Source organism: Nannochloropsis gaditana (genome assembly GCF_000240725.1).
Source record: "Nannochloropsis gaditana CCMP526 unplaced genomic scaffold scaffold784, whole genome shotgun sequence".
Lineage (NCBI taxonomy): Eukaryota > Eustigmatophyceae > Eustigmatales > Monodopsidaceae > Microchloropsis > Microchloropsis gaditana.
Window position 1 is genome coordinate 1 of NW_005803169.1, and position 13,090 is coordinate 13,090.

A 13,090-nucleotide genomic window follows, 5' to 3' on the forward strand; every position below is an offset into this window, starting at 1 on the left:
CCAAGACGCAGCTCAAGTGCACACTGCTGATGCAGCTTGACGGAGCGCGGTCGCAGCACCTCTACGGGGGCCTCAATGGAAAGTCGAAGGTCGTACGCTTGAGCGCGTCCAAATTTCCTGACGCAAAGGCCAAGTTTGTTTGGTTTATCGAGTTCTACTCTGTCAACTGCCCGCACTGCCAGAACGCGGTTCCCGCCGTGGAGGCGGTGGCCGGGAAGCTCGAGGGGATCGTCAAGGTCGGGGGCGTGAGCTGCGACGCGGACAATTCGCTCTGCGCCAAGCACGGGGTCCAGAGCCTGCCCTCTTTCAAGCTCATCCTGGAGGGCAAAGCGATCGACTACGAGGGGTCCGTGGAGACGAAGTCCATGCTCGACTTCGTCACAGAGAACTACCCGGCGCCCATCGCGAACATTCGGCGGACGGCGGCCGCCTCGGATTTCTTCAAGGCTGTGGTGGCTGGGAAGAAGGCAGGGGCCATGGTCCTGTTCACGGACGAGTACGAAACGCCTCTCCTCTACAAAGGGCTCGCTTACCAGCTGAGGGACAAGCTCGCCTTTGGGGAGGTGCGGGCTTCCAACTTGCAGGTCTCGGACCACTTCGGCGTCGGCAAGTACCCCACGCTGCTCTTTTTCTGCGGAGGAGAGGAGGCAAGCGCGGTAGTGGAGTATGGGAATGGGAGGGGCGGTATTGGGAAGGATGTGAAGACGTTGAAGGAATGGGCGACAGGGCTCGCGGACAGGAAGGCATGCTTGGAGGCAGCCAGAAAAGGGAAGCGCTCGGCTCCCAGGAAAAGTATGTGCAAGGATTCGAACCGGCTCTTCGGGGGGGTAGGGATTCGAGGGCATGGTCGAGCGACTACCGTGTATATTGTGGAGCATTTTCCCCGGTCTGTTCGGAATATTCCTCGGCAATCCTGCACGCTCCTCCTGCCATGTCTCACTTGCTTGTTTTTCTGCCACATACAGAGCCTATCATCGACTTAGAGCAGGATTTTTCCGCCATGCGTGTTGCGAAGCTGAGGGCCTTGCTGCAAGAGCAAGGGGACGAGTGTGTGGGCTGCGTGGAGAAGGAGGATTACGTCCGGAAGATCAGAGCTCTAGGAGAGCGGCAAAGGAAATAAGCCGGTGCATTCAAAGATTTTGGCGACAAGACTGCAGGGTATGGAAAAAACAGAGGGGTGGGAGAGTAGTAAGAAAAAAATTGAAAAGTAAAGTATCCATAGATATGCGGGGGAGGAGCCTGGAGCTGCGTGGTTCGCGGTGGCGGGCATTGAAGGGAGAAAAGGAGACGTGGAGTGGCGGCTCTTTGTATGGATAGAGGCGTGAGACAAAGAATCGGAGAAGGATCTCATTTATTATGTCATCAACTGCTCCCAAGCAAGATAGAGAAGGCAATAAACTAAGCAGAGAGCCACGACGGTGATGGCCAGTCCGTGTCTAACGGACTCGCTTGCACTACTTTATCCTCTGACGGTTTTCCGATATCCTTCTCGCATTAAATAAGGGCCTCATATCTCTTGCCAACATTTTACATCCGTATACCGATTCTGTCTCACTCAAATACTGGTAGAATCGATCTGACATGTCTGCGCGGCTCTCGCTATGCTGTGCTCTTCTCATGTCACACAACATGCTCCTCACATCCCATCGTATCTACTTATTTTTGATCCGGAGCAGCCCGACTGTCTCAGGCGAGCTCGGGCCTTCAGGTAATCTCTGTACATTTCTTGTCAGACTCCTTTGTTGGGGGAGACGGAGGTCAAGCTAGTCGATAGGGAAAGGGCGACGATGCCACGGATGCCTATGACTGGCGAGGGAATGGAGGTGTGGAGGAGAAAAGTGCCACGGCAGGTCTGGAAACGAATTTATGTATAAAACAAACACAAAATTGACGGGCCGCGAGGATTTCGAAGTAGCTCTGCTGCCACTCCTAGTCGGCCTCTACCCCTTGTCCAGTCGAGATCCTCCACCCTTTACGCACTCTCAAGGCATACTCCCGACTATCTTCAGCAGCAGTAGCCCCCAGACCCCTTGGCGGCCGCATCGGCCTGCAGATTGACGCGTGGCCGTCCGGGGGCGGTGTTTGTGAGTAGGGAGGGGTTGTCCAATATCTTCTGTACGACCTCTAGGAAGACCTGCCTAATCCCGGTCCGTGTCTTGGCGCTCGCCTCCAAAAAGAGCATTCCCTTGCTACGAGCCCATGCCTCGGCCTCCTCCCTGGGCACCATGCGTTCCTTGTCGACCTTGTTACCCACCAAGACCTTGACGATCTCCCGCCCGCCTCCGGTGCTGTAAACCTCCACCTCCTGAAGCCAGTGATTCAGGTTTTCGAAGGACTCCCGCCGATTCACATCATATACTGAGACAAAAAAGAAATGCAAACGAAATAAGTCCATCTCAAACAAGGCTCGGGTCCACGGCGCGGGCAACAGGCTGAAAATGCCCATTTTCCTGTGTCCTCCGCAGAACTTACCGAGAATGATGCCCTGCGCCCCTCGGTAATACGAGCTTGTCAGAGTACGGAAACGTTCTTGTCCAGCTGTATCCCAAATTGTCATCTTGATTCTCTTGTGATCCACTTCGATCATCTTGACTTTGAAATCAACCCCAATGGTGGACTGCTGATGGTCGTCGAACGCGTCATCGGTAAATCTCAGCAAAATGCTTGGGTGTGAGTATTATAAAAAATGAGACAGACAGAAGATTTTTCTGAAAAGATACATGCTGCATTGGAATAGATGCTGAGACGCTTTTGCCTCCTTGACCTGTAGGGGCGCACATCGAACACTGCCAGTCATGGGATTCCGCTGCCTACCTTGATTTCCCCACGCCCGCGTCTCCTATCAGCAAGAGCTTGAAGAGGTGATCATACGGCTCAGGCTCACGCACCGCCATGCTTTTCAGATAACGACGACTGCTTGATTTTTGGTTGTACTCGAATTGGAGCAAAGGTGACGAGGCGAAGAGATGCACGTTCTCGTAGGATGAAAAGAACCGCACAACCTTTCATATAAAACATGGCGATTGGTTAGGAAGGGCCTACAATCCCTACATTTTGGCAAATAACACACATCTCGGGCAACGAATACGGGGCTTTGACAGCGGTGGGATCGCACATACGAGGAAGGGAGTCAATACAACTATTCTGAGAGGGCCGTCACCCGAGGGGTTGCTTTCCATCACACGCTGCGCCCCCAAGTTCGTAGTTAGGTGCCCCATCTCATGCCGTCCCGTCGCACTCTCACCTGCAGCACACGCCCCCACGCACAGGGAGACGTCCTGCGCTACTGAGTAAATGAAGTGCAGTAAGAATGTCCTCCAGATGCTCTCGCGTCGGCGGAGTGCAGCGTCATCATCCCTCGTCTTGCCGGGACCCGGCATCAAGGTATGCGAAGTATCTATCTATCTACCGAGGCCATCAAGTAATTTTCACGACGAAATGATATGTTCCTTTTCGCACACTCGTATCTAGGGTGAAAGGTTCTTATCGGCATACAAAGGGAGGAGCTTGGAGGTGAATACTCCCGCGACGGAGGTGACAAAGCTATCAAGCGGATTGCGCGTTGCATCAGAGGTAATATGCGAACTCGGAAACAGTGTCATGAAAATTTCTTTGTCAGTCGTACAGACTCAAACATGGAACAATGTATCGATTTCTTTTTTAACACGGAAATTCAATCCGGAACAACCAACAAATGCAGACCTCGCATGGTGAGACAGCAACAGTGGGTGTTTGGATAGACGCGGGAAGCCGGTATGAGACTGCGCTGAATAATGGCGCCGCACATTTCTTGGAACACATGGCATTCAAGGGCACACAACGACGTGCTCAGTATGACATAGAGGTTGAGATAGAAAACATGGGGGGACACTTGAATGCGTACACTTCGCGGGAACAAACAGTCTACTATGCCAAGGTATTCCGAGGAGATGTGGAGCGCGCCATGGACATCCTCAGTGACATTTTGCAGCACTCGGTGTTTGACGAACGTGCCGTGATGCGGGAGCGCGACGTAATCCTCCGAGAGATGGAGGAAGTGAACAAGCAGAAAGAGGAGGTCATCCTGGACTACTTGCACGAGACGGCTTTTCAAGGCACTGGCCTTGGGCGGACCATTCTGGGGCCGGAGGAGAACGTGAAAAGCCTGCACAGAGAGGCATTGAAAGACTACATCCGCACACACTACACGGCTCCGCGAATGGTGATAGCGGGGGCGGGGGCCATCGAGCACGGCCGGCTGGTGGAGCTGGCGGATAAATACTTCGGAAACTTGCCGCGCCAGGCGCCCCCCGGAGCAGATACGGGAATGGAGGCGGCGGTTTTTGTCGGCAGTGACAAGCGAGTGCACTCGGAGGAAGAGAGCGAGGCGCATGTGGCACTGGCCTTCAGAGGCGCAGCCTGGACGTCGGAATTCGCGTTTCCGCTCATGGTGCTGCAGACCATTATGGGGTGCTGGGACCGGTCGAGTGGGGCGAGCCGGCAGATGACCGGGCGGCTAGGGCAGGCTGTGATGGAGAGAGAGCTCTGTCATTCCTACGTGACCTTCAACACGTGCTACAAGGACATGGGCCTGTTCGGGCTCTATGCCGTGGTGCCGCCGGAGAAGCTCAGGGACTTCTCGGGGGCGATGACGGAGCACCTTGTACGGATGGCGCACGACGTCACTCCCGCGGAGGTGGAGAAGGCCAAGACGCAGCTCAAGTGCACACTGCTGATGCAGCTTGACTCCTTTGCACACGTGTGCGAGGACATCGGCCGGCAGATGCTGACCTACGGGCGGCGAATGACGCCCGCCGAGATCTTCGCCCGCATCGACGCCGTCCAGGCGGAGGATGTTAAGGCCACGGCCATGGCTTACATCGTGGACGAGGACCACGCCCTGGCGGCCATCGGCCCCGTGGCAAACCTCCCCGACTACGACTGGATTCGGCGGCAGTGCTTGTAGACATGGGAAATATCAGTGCGGCAAAAGAAGAAAACTCGTTGATCAAACACTGGCCAAGCGTGGCTGTCGACGTCCTTACTTCCCCTTCGCGTCGGCTTGTCATGGCAATACACCCTTGCCACGCCCTCCTTACGCCCCACGGAAGGTGCCACTCCACATGTTGGTAAAGGAGACTTGCACGACGGCCGCGATTGAGACTTTTCCCCTCCCGCTCTATGGTGACACCCACCCTGTCCACTCGGATTCTCACCTATCTTCTCTCAATCGCTCTATCCACATAGAAATAGCGAGAGGGTTTCCCCCACTCAGGCTTTCCTGAGGTGGAAAACCCCTCTATCCTCCTTTCACACCATTCTTCCGCATCAAACAGCCCTCTGATTCAAGTTTGACCGGGCATTCAGGATATCACCGTTGCTTCCTCTCCCTCCCTCCATCCACCACTTTCCGACCTAGCCCGTCAGCCATCCCGTTCCACGCCCGGCCCATTCTCCAAGGCGGCCAGGATGAAGCGTCCGATCTGCTCTTGATCCTGCCGTGCAAGATGAGAGAAAGAAGAAAAGAAAAATGAGCCCTGGACGAAAGCGTTTCTCTGACATCTCACGCCTGACAGCTTCCTATCCAATCCCCGCCCTGCTTTTTTTGCCTCCCTACCCACCTCTGTCTTGCACTGGAGCATAAAGGCGCAGTCCAGCGTCAGCACCGAGTACAGCCGTTCCGCCGCGCTAATGGTCTCCGGCTGTCCCTCCACGGGCGCCACGTAGAATACCGTCAGCATCTGCATGGCCAGGTCCGTGGACGGGATCGTGACGCGCGACCACCCCTGGTTGACAAGGAGCGTGCCCTGCGGAACGCCCATGTCCTCGCCCAGCGGCTCCACCCACCGCTTCGTCCGCTTGGCCGAGGAGAAAAGAAGAGCCATCTTGCCCGTGCGCTCGTCGCGGGCGGTGACCCGGATGGTGAAGGACACGGGGTAATCGCGGGAGTCGCCCTCCTGGAAAAGCTCCTCGATGGAGGAAAGGTTCCCGAGGCCGCGGTCCCGGGATGCGGCGGAGAAGGGGGCCGTGACCCGGCGGCGGCGGCCTGTCAGCTTCATGGCCGTGCTGCGCGGGGAAGGAAAAGACAAGACACGATGAGACCGCCACGCCCAACTAGCGGAGCCCTCCCCCCTTGTCCTCCCCCCTTGTGACTCACATGCCCGGGATGGTGGTGCCCGTGAAGCGGATGGGCCCTGTCGAGGAGAAGAGGCGGGTGCCGTCCTGCTCGTCGTGTAGGTCGAAGGAGAGAGTGATACCCTCGTGCCAGGGCCCTTGGCGGATGGGCCGGTCGAACAAGCAGCGACCGAACTGGATCAAGTACTTCCGGTGCCAGCCTGCCCGCCCGCCCGGAGAAGTGGACGGCTCGGAACTTGCCCCCGCCCCCGCCCCGTCCACCGCGGCCTCCGTAAGCGCCGCCGCGTCTGGATCCGGCCCCGAGGCCCCGTCCTCCTCGTCGTGGTCCGCCAGGGCGGGGGAGAGGCGGGGGAAGAGCTGCAGGACGACGGGCTTCCAAAACCTGTCGGCCTGCGCCAGGTCCCGCCACTGCCGACAGACCAGAGCCAGGTCTCCCAGCTGTTTTCGATACTGGAGCCGACCCTCGACCAGAAAGTCGAAGCAATAGTGCAGCAAGGCCGCGTCGCCGAGGGCGGTGGAGGGGGCGGGCACCGCCGGGTGAGGGATGGGGGGCATAAGACCCTCGTAGGAGAAGAGGCCTGCCAGCGCCCGTCGAGAGGGCTCCACAGCCACCGCCCCGCCCCCGGCTTTGCTGCTGCTGTCACCTTCTCCTCCACCCTCTTCCGTAGAACCCGAGCCACTGCCACCGGGCCCACTGCTGTTGCTGCTGCTACTTGTCACCATGGACATGACCAACTCGTTCAGGCAAGACGCCAGCGCCGCCAGTTCGGACAACATCACAGCCTCCTCTTGCTTGCCACGGCGCCGGCGCAAATGCCGTAGCTCCTCCCGGATCTCAGACGCGTTGTTGAGCGTCAAGTGGCCCAACGAGCGCAGCAAGTCCACGAACCCTCGGGTTCCGCTCCCTTGATAGCCTTGTTGGTGGTGATGCAGTGCGTGATGTTGCTGCTGTTGCTGCTGTTGCTGCTGGTGTGAGAGTTGCGTGTGGTACTGTGCCTGCAGATGCGGGTGTTGCTTCCTAGGAGAGGCATCTGAGGGAAGGGAGGAAGCGGAGCTCTGCGCAGCCGGGGACGGAGGAATCGTATACACAGCAGGCGGCGGCACAGAGGAGGTTGCATTGATGCTTGTGTTACCACTCGGACCGCCCGCCGCTAACACATTCGCCTTGGTAGGCGGTACTAGGACAGGCGGTGTTCCAGCGGTAGTGGGTTTGTGCATTTGTGCAGACAAACTGCTACGAGGCGGCTGGATCTCCTGGATCTATCCACGACGTCCAGACCTGGTCCGTGCTGCACTGGAATACGAATGAAGACCGGCGCAGTCAACCTGTTCGTTACAATTCATGGAAAAGTCACCACTCGTGGGTCAAGGACGTGGTACCACAATTGCGTCAGGCATGTCCTGTAAGCGCGATAGAGCAATATAATCGCCTTCTTCCGCCGCCGCCGGCGCAGGGCCCGATGCCCTCGCAAGTAGGGAAAATGCTTTTATTCCAACCTCGTTCCCAGGAAGAGATTGTGGGCAAAGCATGTATGGGCTACATTGAGAACCATAGCATGCGCTTAAAGGGCGCGGGAGCTGGCATGTCTGTGAACCATGTCTAGATGGGGCGAAGCCTCCTACCCCACCCGTCCTCTCTCATGCTCTCGCACCCCTCCTCCAGGCTCTTGAGTATCATGACTACCTCTTTAGCGGACATGATTCTCGGTAACAGGAAGCGTACCTGCGACCTATACACAGCAGAAATGACGAGTGGAACAACCCCGCCATTCCTCCCGGCGCAAAAACTGAAAGTGGCAGTCAAGGTCGATCAGGAGTACAAAATTCCTTGCAGCTCGCCCACTGTACATACATCATCGACAAAGCAGGAAAGCGAAGCCACATCTGCCCCAGGAAATGAAGAAACGCGGCACAGAGGTCCGAGCGTGCTTGCTGGGCAAGGCAAAGCCAAGGGGGAAGCCACCGATACACTAAATATCCTCAATTCTCTGCGAAACGAAGAAGCCGAGAGGGAGCTTCGACAATACAGAGGGAAATATGGCGGCTCGCGCGCAGCCAGCAGAGGCGCTGTGGTGGCTTACAAAGGGAATGATGCAGGGGGAGCCATGGTAAGTAGGTCGAACAAGCGGGACGGGAGAACTCCCCCAGGCGCAGCGGCCGCAGCAGCCGCCGGCATCGGCAACTCCTCGGCTCTGGCTTTGCACCGCACCCCCGCAAAGGTCCCGACGCCTACATGGCACGCGCCGTGGAAGCTGCATGCGGTGGTGGCGGGTCACTTGGGGTGGGTGCGGGCGGTGGCCTTCGACCCGGCGAACGAGTGGTTCGTGACGGGCTCAGCGGATCGAACCATCAAAGTCTGGGATCTGGCCAAGTGCGCGGCGGGGGCGGAGGGGGGCTTGCGCCTGACCTTAACGGGCCACATTTCGGCCGTGCGCGCCTTGGCGGTATCAAACAGACACCCCTATTTGTTCTCCGTGGCCGAGGATAAGACCGTCAAGTGCTGGGACCTAGAGCAGAACAAAGTCATCCGCCACTACCACGGCCACCTCTCAGGCGTCTACAGCCTGGCGCTGCACCCGACACTCGATGTCCTTGTCACGGGCGGGCGGGACTCTGTGGCACGCGTGTGGGACATGCGCACCAAGATGCAGGTGCACGTGCTGGGCGGGCACACCAACACAGTCGGGGCCCTCGCCACCAATTCCGTGGACCCGCAGATCATCACTGGCTCCTACGATTCCACGATCAAGCTCTGGGATATCGTTGCTGGCAAGTCGATGGCTACCCTCACGAACCACAAAAAAGCTGTGCGCGACCTGAAGGTGCACCCGAAGGAGCTCTCATTCGTCTCCGGTGCCCAAGACAACCTGAAAAAATGGCAAGTCCGCGACGGGAAGTTCTTGAAGAACCTGAGTGGTCACAATGCCGTCATCAACACGCTGGCCATAAATGAGGACAATGTACTGGTCTCATGCGGGGATAATGGAAGCCTTCGTTTTTGGGACTACCAGACTGGATATTGCTTTCAGAGGCTGGAGACGATTGTGCAACCGGGCTCCTTGGACTGCGAGGCAGGGATCTATGCTTCGGCTTTCGATATGAGCGGGACCCGCTTTTTAACGTGCGAGGCAGACAAGACGGTCAAAATCTGGAAAGAGGACGCGGAAGCAAGCCCCGAGACTCACCCGATCGACATGGAGGCCTGGAAGCAAGAGTGCCTTTCCCATAAGCGGTGGTAAAGGAAATAAAGATGGACAGACGGCATGCTAGTAGACTTTGTTGAGATTAGTGTTTGTGTTCGTCTTTATGGCTTTGAGTGGGCCCCCTTAACCTATACACACATGACAACCAGGTGACGAGGAAGCTCTCGACTCTCCAGGTCTCCAACACATCATGAGGACGCCGCTCTGCCAGGACCCTCCCCGACTCCTTCCCACCCTCACATGCCCCTGTCAGATTCCATGCGCCCACGGAGTTGCGTAGCCGTCTTGGAAAAGGCGTCGCGATCCATTTCCTTCAGGAAGACGTATCCGCTGGAAGCCCGCACACTTGCGTCGGGGTGAGTGACAAAAAAGTCCTCCCCCAAGACCACGCCTAGCTGCTGCCGTTGTGCCCGCTGAGACGCCTCGGACCAATGCGAGAACGGCCCGTCGTAGTCCGGGGCCGGAAAGGAGGCAGATTTCTGGGTGGAGAAGCATGTGAGAAACGCGTCATTCATCTCTGCTAGACCTGCGTCGTTGACAGGAGCCATCACGGTGGCCTCCGCCATGTGGAATCGAAACCAGACATTACGATACCCCCAGACGGTCAGGCCCGACGGGCTACGCGCGACCGATTCCATTTCATCCGCGCTTTCGTACATGCGTGTCGCCTGTGCGACTACTTGAAGGACTTTGTAGTGCGTGTCTGGCCCCGTTCCCTCGGGGTCGAAGGCGACTGTGACGACGTCCGGCTTGAAGTCTTCCAGCATCCTCACCATCGGCATGGCGTCCTCCTCAATGGTTGGTAGCGGGGTAAAGAAGTCGTCAGTGTAGAAGGCGGAGCGGAGGTGTTTGACCTGGGAGGGATCAACGCCTCGCAATGCCCACATGCGGTCAGCCTCGGTCTCGCGCATAGCGCCCTTGAGAAGCTGAATTTTGACGGGGCTCTTGTCCCCCGGGAGCTGCTGGGTCAAGAAGGCGACCACTCCGGCGACTTCTTGCTGCAGGGCCTCGACTTTTGTCACCTCCCAGATGGCAGACATCTGTCGAAGGCACAGCACGGATTCCAGCTCGGCCTCCAAGCAAGTGTTCCGCTCCCGGTGTGCAGCCACAAAGGCCTCCACGACCCGAGGGTAGGGAGTCTCGAAGATGAGGCTGGCTCTCTCACGGAGGAAAGCGGCGTCCTCGTGGGGAGGTCGGAGTATGGAAAGCATGTAGCCGTTGGTCACGGCGTGGAACCCGGACGTCAGGTAGGCGAATCGGTGAGTGTTGGTGGCCATCAGGTCGGGGAGTGCCGCGTGGTAGGAGAGCATGATGTCGTCGTGGTGCGGGGCGGTGTGTAGGATTCGCCGCCCTCGCGCCAGAACCGTACCGCGCGAAATTTTGCCTTCAAGGCGGCGGACTGTTCCTTCTACGAGAGTCTGAAGCGAGGCGTGCGGTCCTTTCCTTGTCGATGGCCTCAGCAACAAGGCGCCACGGGAATCTTGCCCAACGTCCTCCTCGCTCAGATCTACGAGCCGCTTGTTCAGCCGCAAGGCAAGGTCTACTAAAGTTGAATCGACATCTGTGTCCAGCAACGACCGCTCCATGATCTTTCGATGAAGGGTCTCGGTGCGACGCTCCTTCAAAAGGCTTGCTGCCCCTGAGGAAACATAGAAACGCGCACCCGGATGGGATTGTAGGCACGTGGCTGGGATCTCCGTGGATGGCTGGCTCTCAATGGCCTCAGCTACCACGCGGGCCTTGCCTTCTCCGGCGGCCATGACAATTAGGGCCGCATCCTTATTGAAAGTGATGGTGTCCAGCCCGATAGTAAGAGCGGCTTTGTGGCGCGAGAACTCAATGCCACCTAGATCGCCGGAAGCGGCTGCGGCAGTAGGGTAATTTAGTGTCACGATCCTGGTCTGACTGTTGTGTGATGATCCCGGCATATTGAAGGCTATGTGGCCGTCTGGCCCGATTCCCCCCACCCAAAACCCAATCCCACCCCAAGCCCGAACCTGAGCTTCGTATTTCTTCGCGAAAGAATGGGCTTTGGCTAGTATGGCGACTTGAACATCGTACTTTTTGTCCTTTACCGCTTTGTCATCTGTGGCGGCATTCCATCGGTCATTCCTGTCTTCGTCTCTTTTCTCTACTTCTTCATCGGCCATCGCGGGTCTCAACAAATCGACATTGACAATGCCATTCTCGAAAATCGAGGCGCATGCATTGTGGTCGTCTGGAAGGACTCCAGCGCTGACGAAATCCATCGTCAATATATTTTCAGGTTTTAAATCTAGCAAAGGGAAGTAGAGGTTGCGGACGTAGTGCGTGAACGAGGTCTTGTGGTCAGGGTGCATTGGGAAGAACTCGTCAAGCTGAACGAACTTGAGCTGTGACGTGTCAGGGAAGCAGGCCAGACCGCCCAAACCATATAGCTTTAGCTCTACTTGGGTACTGGACTCTTTCCAATTTTGACGGAAGTGCTTGAGGTAAGCAATGAACATCTCGGGCGTGCGACCTGTCGGGAGAGACACAACTCCTGCAGGGTGCTCAGATACCCACTCCAGGAAGCGAAGCGAAACGAGCTTCCCCAAAGCTGCCACATTTGCTACCTCAATCACGCCTGGTATATGCTCGCTAGCGTAATTTTTTTGACGCTGGCTTTCTCGGACGAATTCCTGCTCCACTGGAGTGAGGTTTGGTTGGCCTTGCATCTTTGAGAAGTGCATATTATGTAGGGATGCACGCCCGGCCGAAAGGGATGCCTTTTGTGAATCTCAGCAAAGACGCAAGCTGAACCTAGAATTCGTTTCCAAAGTCGTATGAGGATCTATTTAGAATTCTTTTTTGATTGAATTTCAAAAACGTTTCGTCGAAGGACCAATGCATGAACACGAATTTGCCTACGGGGGGCGATGGAACAATAGGTGCAGCTCGCAGCATGGGCCACGCGTGCGTGGTGCTATCACCCGGTCTCGGCCCATACCGCCCACGATGTCAGGACCTTCCCGTCGAGAGACTCACACACTGAATTATATTTCTTCTGTTTACATGCATGCACCTTCGCATAAATCCTGTGCTCTGTAACCTGTACAACTTTGGGATATTGTTTCCTGTGAAAATGTTCAAGCTTGGGTTGTATCTTACCATCTTTCGATAAATCTCCCAGTTCTGAAGCCTTACTGTCTGCAGCCCTATAGGATTGCCGGTAAAAACTCCATGACACTATGTCATCGGCGATGGCTTGTGTCTCTTGTCGGCACTGCGCGTGACCACGCCCCTCTGGCTCCGTAGCTCGTAAAAGTGATGAAGAGTTATCTGGCCTTGAGGCCGTTGTTGTTGCTGCTGCTTTTGGTGCACACAACAGACTTTTGCACCTTTTTCCTCCCTCCTTTGTATGGCTGACCACTGACTGTTTCCATTCCCTTTCGTCGTTTGAACACGCCTCTTAATGTCAGATTTTGCAGGAATTGAATTGTTCGATATTTTCTTTGCATCGTAATTAAATTGAGGACGAAAAGCGGGAAGGAATGGCAAACGTCGGTATACCAAATCCCACTTGGCATCTTCATCAGAAAGTAGGAAAGCCCTGCGAGCGTCAGCATCATTCCGGAGAGCGTAAACCAGATCAGAATAGGCATAAAGACGCGGCACCACATGGGCAAAGTAGAGCTTCCCATGCTCGAGCTGTCCCCCCTTCAGAGTGATGCGGGTGGTCGCCGTAACCGTCGCCTCCTCATCGTCCGTCCTTGGTCCACAAGACTGCGACCCCCCCCTGCCGCTCCACTGCC

General features: G+C 56.6%; 6 protein-coding genes across 6 annotated transcripts; 3 read left to right on the top strand and 3 right to left on the bottom strand.

Annotated features, from left to right (window-relative positions):
- Positions 1-29: 29 nt before the first annotated feature.
- On the top strand, positions 30-1,416 carry NGA_0167720 (molecular chaperone (superfamily); the record flags this gene model as incomplete). Its single annotated transcript, XM_005853675.1, has 2 exons — positions 30-792; positions 966-1,416. 2 exons carry the CDS (start codon positions 30-32, stop codon positions 1,118-1,120), a joined length of 918 nt encoding a protein of 305 aa, XP_005853737.1. The 3' UTR covers positions 1,121-1,416.
- A 6-nt stretch (positions 1,417-1,422) lies between these two features.
- NGA_0168102 (rab18 -family small gtpase) lies at positions 1,423-3,005 on the bottom strand (the record flags this gene model as incomplete). The annotated part of the gene is made up of 3 exons (XM_005853678.1): positions 1,423-2,358; positions 2,473-2,663; positions 2,815-3,005. Coding segments are annotated over 3 exons (735 nt in total), but the record flags the coding sequence as incomplete, so codon positions are not given.
- A 260-nt stretch (positions 3,006-3,265) lies between these two features.
- Positions 3,266-4,982, top strand: NGA_0167802 (mitochondrial-processing peptidase subunit beta). The gene is made up of 3 exons (XM_005853676.1): positions 3,266-3,384; positions 3,472-3,573; positions 3,695-4,982. The coding sequence occupies exons 1-3, from the start codon at positions 3,295-3,297 to the stop codon at positions 4,943-4,945; spliced, it is 1,443 nt and encodes a 480-aa protein (XP_005853738.1). The 5' UTR covers positions 3,266-3,294; the 3' UTR covers positions 4,946-4,982.
- Positions 4,983-4,995: 13 nt separating this feature from the next.
- NGA_0168202 (uncharacterized protein) lies at positions 4,996-7,455 on the bottom strand. The gene is made up of 3 exons (XM_005853679.1): positions 6,137-7,455; positions 5,601-6,045; positions 4,996-5,474 (listed from the first exon to the last, which is right to left on the bottom strand). The coding sequence occupies exons 1-3, from the start codon at positions 7,330-7,332 to the stop codon at positions 5,403-5,405; spliced, it is 1,713 nt and encodes a 570-aa protein (XP_005853741.1). The 5' UTR covers positions 7,333-7,455; the 3' UTR covers positions 4,996-5,402.
- A 404-nt stretch (positions 7,456-7,859) lies between these two features.
- PLRG1 (pleiotropic regulator 1) lies at positions 7,860-9,353 on the top strand (the record flags this gene model as incomplete). The annotated part of the gene is made up of 1 exon (XM_005853677.1): positions 7,860-9,353. The coding sequence occupies one exon, from the start codon at positions 7,860-7,862 to the stop codon at positions 9,351-9,353; it is 1,494 nt and encodes a 497-aa protein (XP_005853739.1).
- A 200-nt stretch (positions 9,354-9,553) lies between these two features.
- On the bottom strand, positions 9,554-12,013 carry NAGB (glucosamine-6-phosphate deaminase; the record flags this gene model as incomplete). The annotated part of the gene is made up of 1 exon (XM_005853680.1): positions 9,554-12,013. One exon carries the CDS (start codon positions 12,011-12,013, stop codon positions 9,554-9,556), a length of 2,460 nt encoding a protein of 819 aa, XP_005853742.1.
- Positions 12,014-13,090: the final 1,077 nt, after the last annotated feature.

Coding starts and splice junctions, on each gene's coding strand:
- NGA_0167802 (XM_005853676.1), top strand. CDS start 3,295: ATGAAGTGCAGTAAGAATGTCCTCCAGATGCTCTCGCGTCGGCGGAGT. Junction 3,385..3,471: donor TGCCGGGACCCGGCATCAAG/GTATGCGAAGTA, acceptor ACTCGTATCTAG/GGTGAAAGGTTCTTATCGGC. Junction 3,574..3,694: donor GATTGCGCGTTGCATCAGAG/GTAATATGCGAA, acceptor AACAACCAACAA/ATGCAGACCTCGCATGGTGA.
- NGA_0168202 (XM_005853679.1), bottom strand. CDS start 7,332: ATGCACAAACCCACTACCGCTGGAACACCGCCTGTCCTAGTACCGCCT. Junction 6,046..6,136: donor GGCACCACCATCCCGGGCAT/GTGAGTCACAAG, acceptor TTCCCCGCGCAG/CACGGCCATGAAGCTGACAG. Junction 5,475..5,600: donor TGCTCCAGTGCAAGACAGAG/GTGGGTAGGGAG, acceptor CTTGCACGGCAG/GATCAAGAGCAGATCGGACG.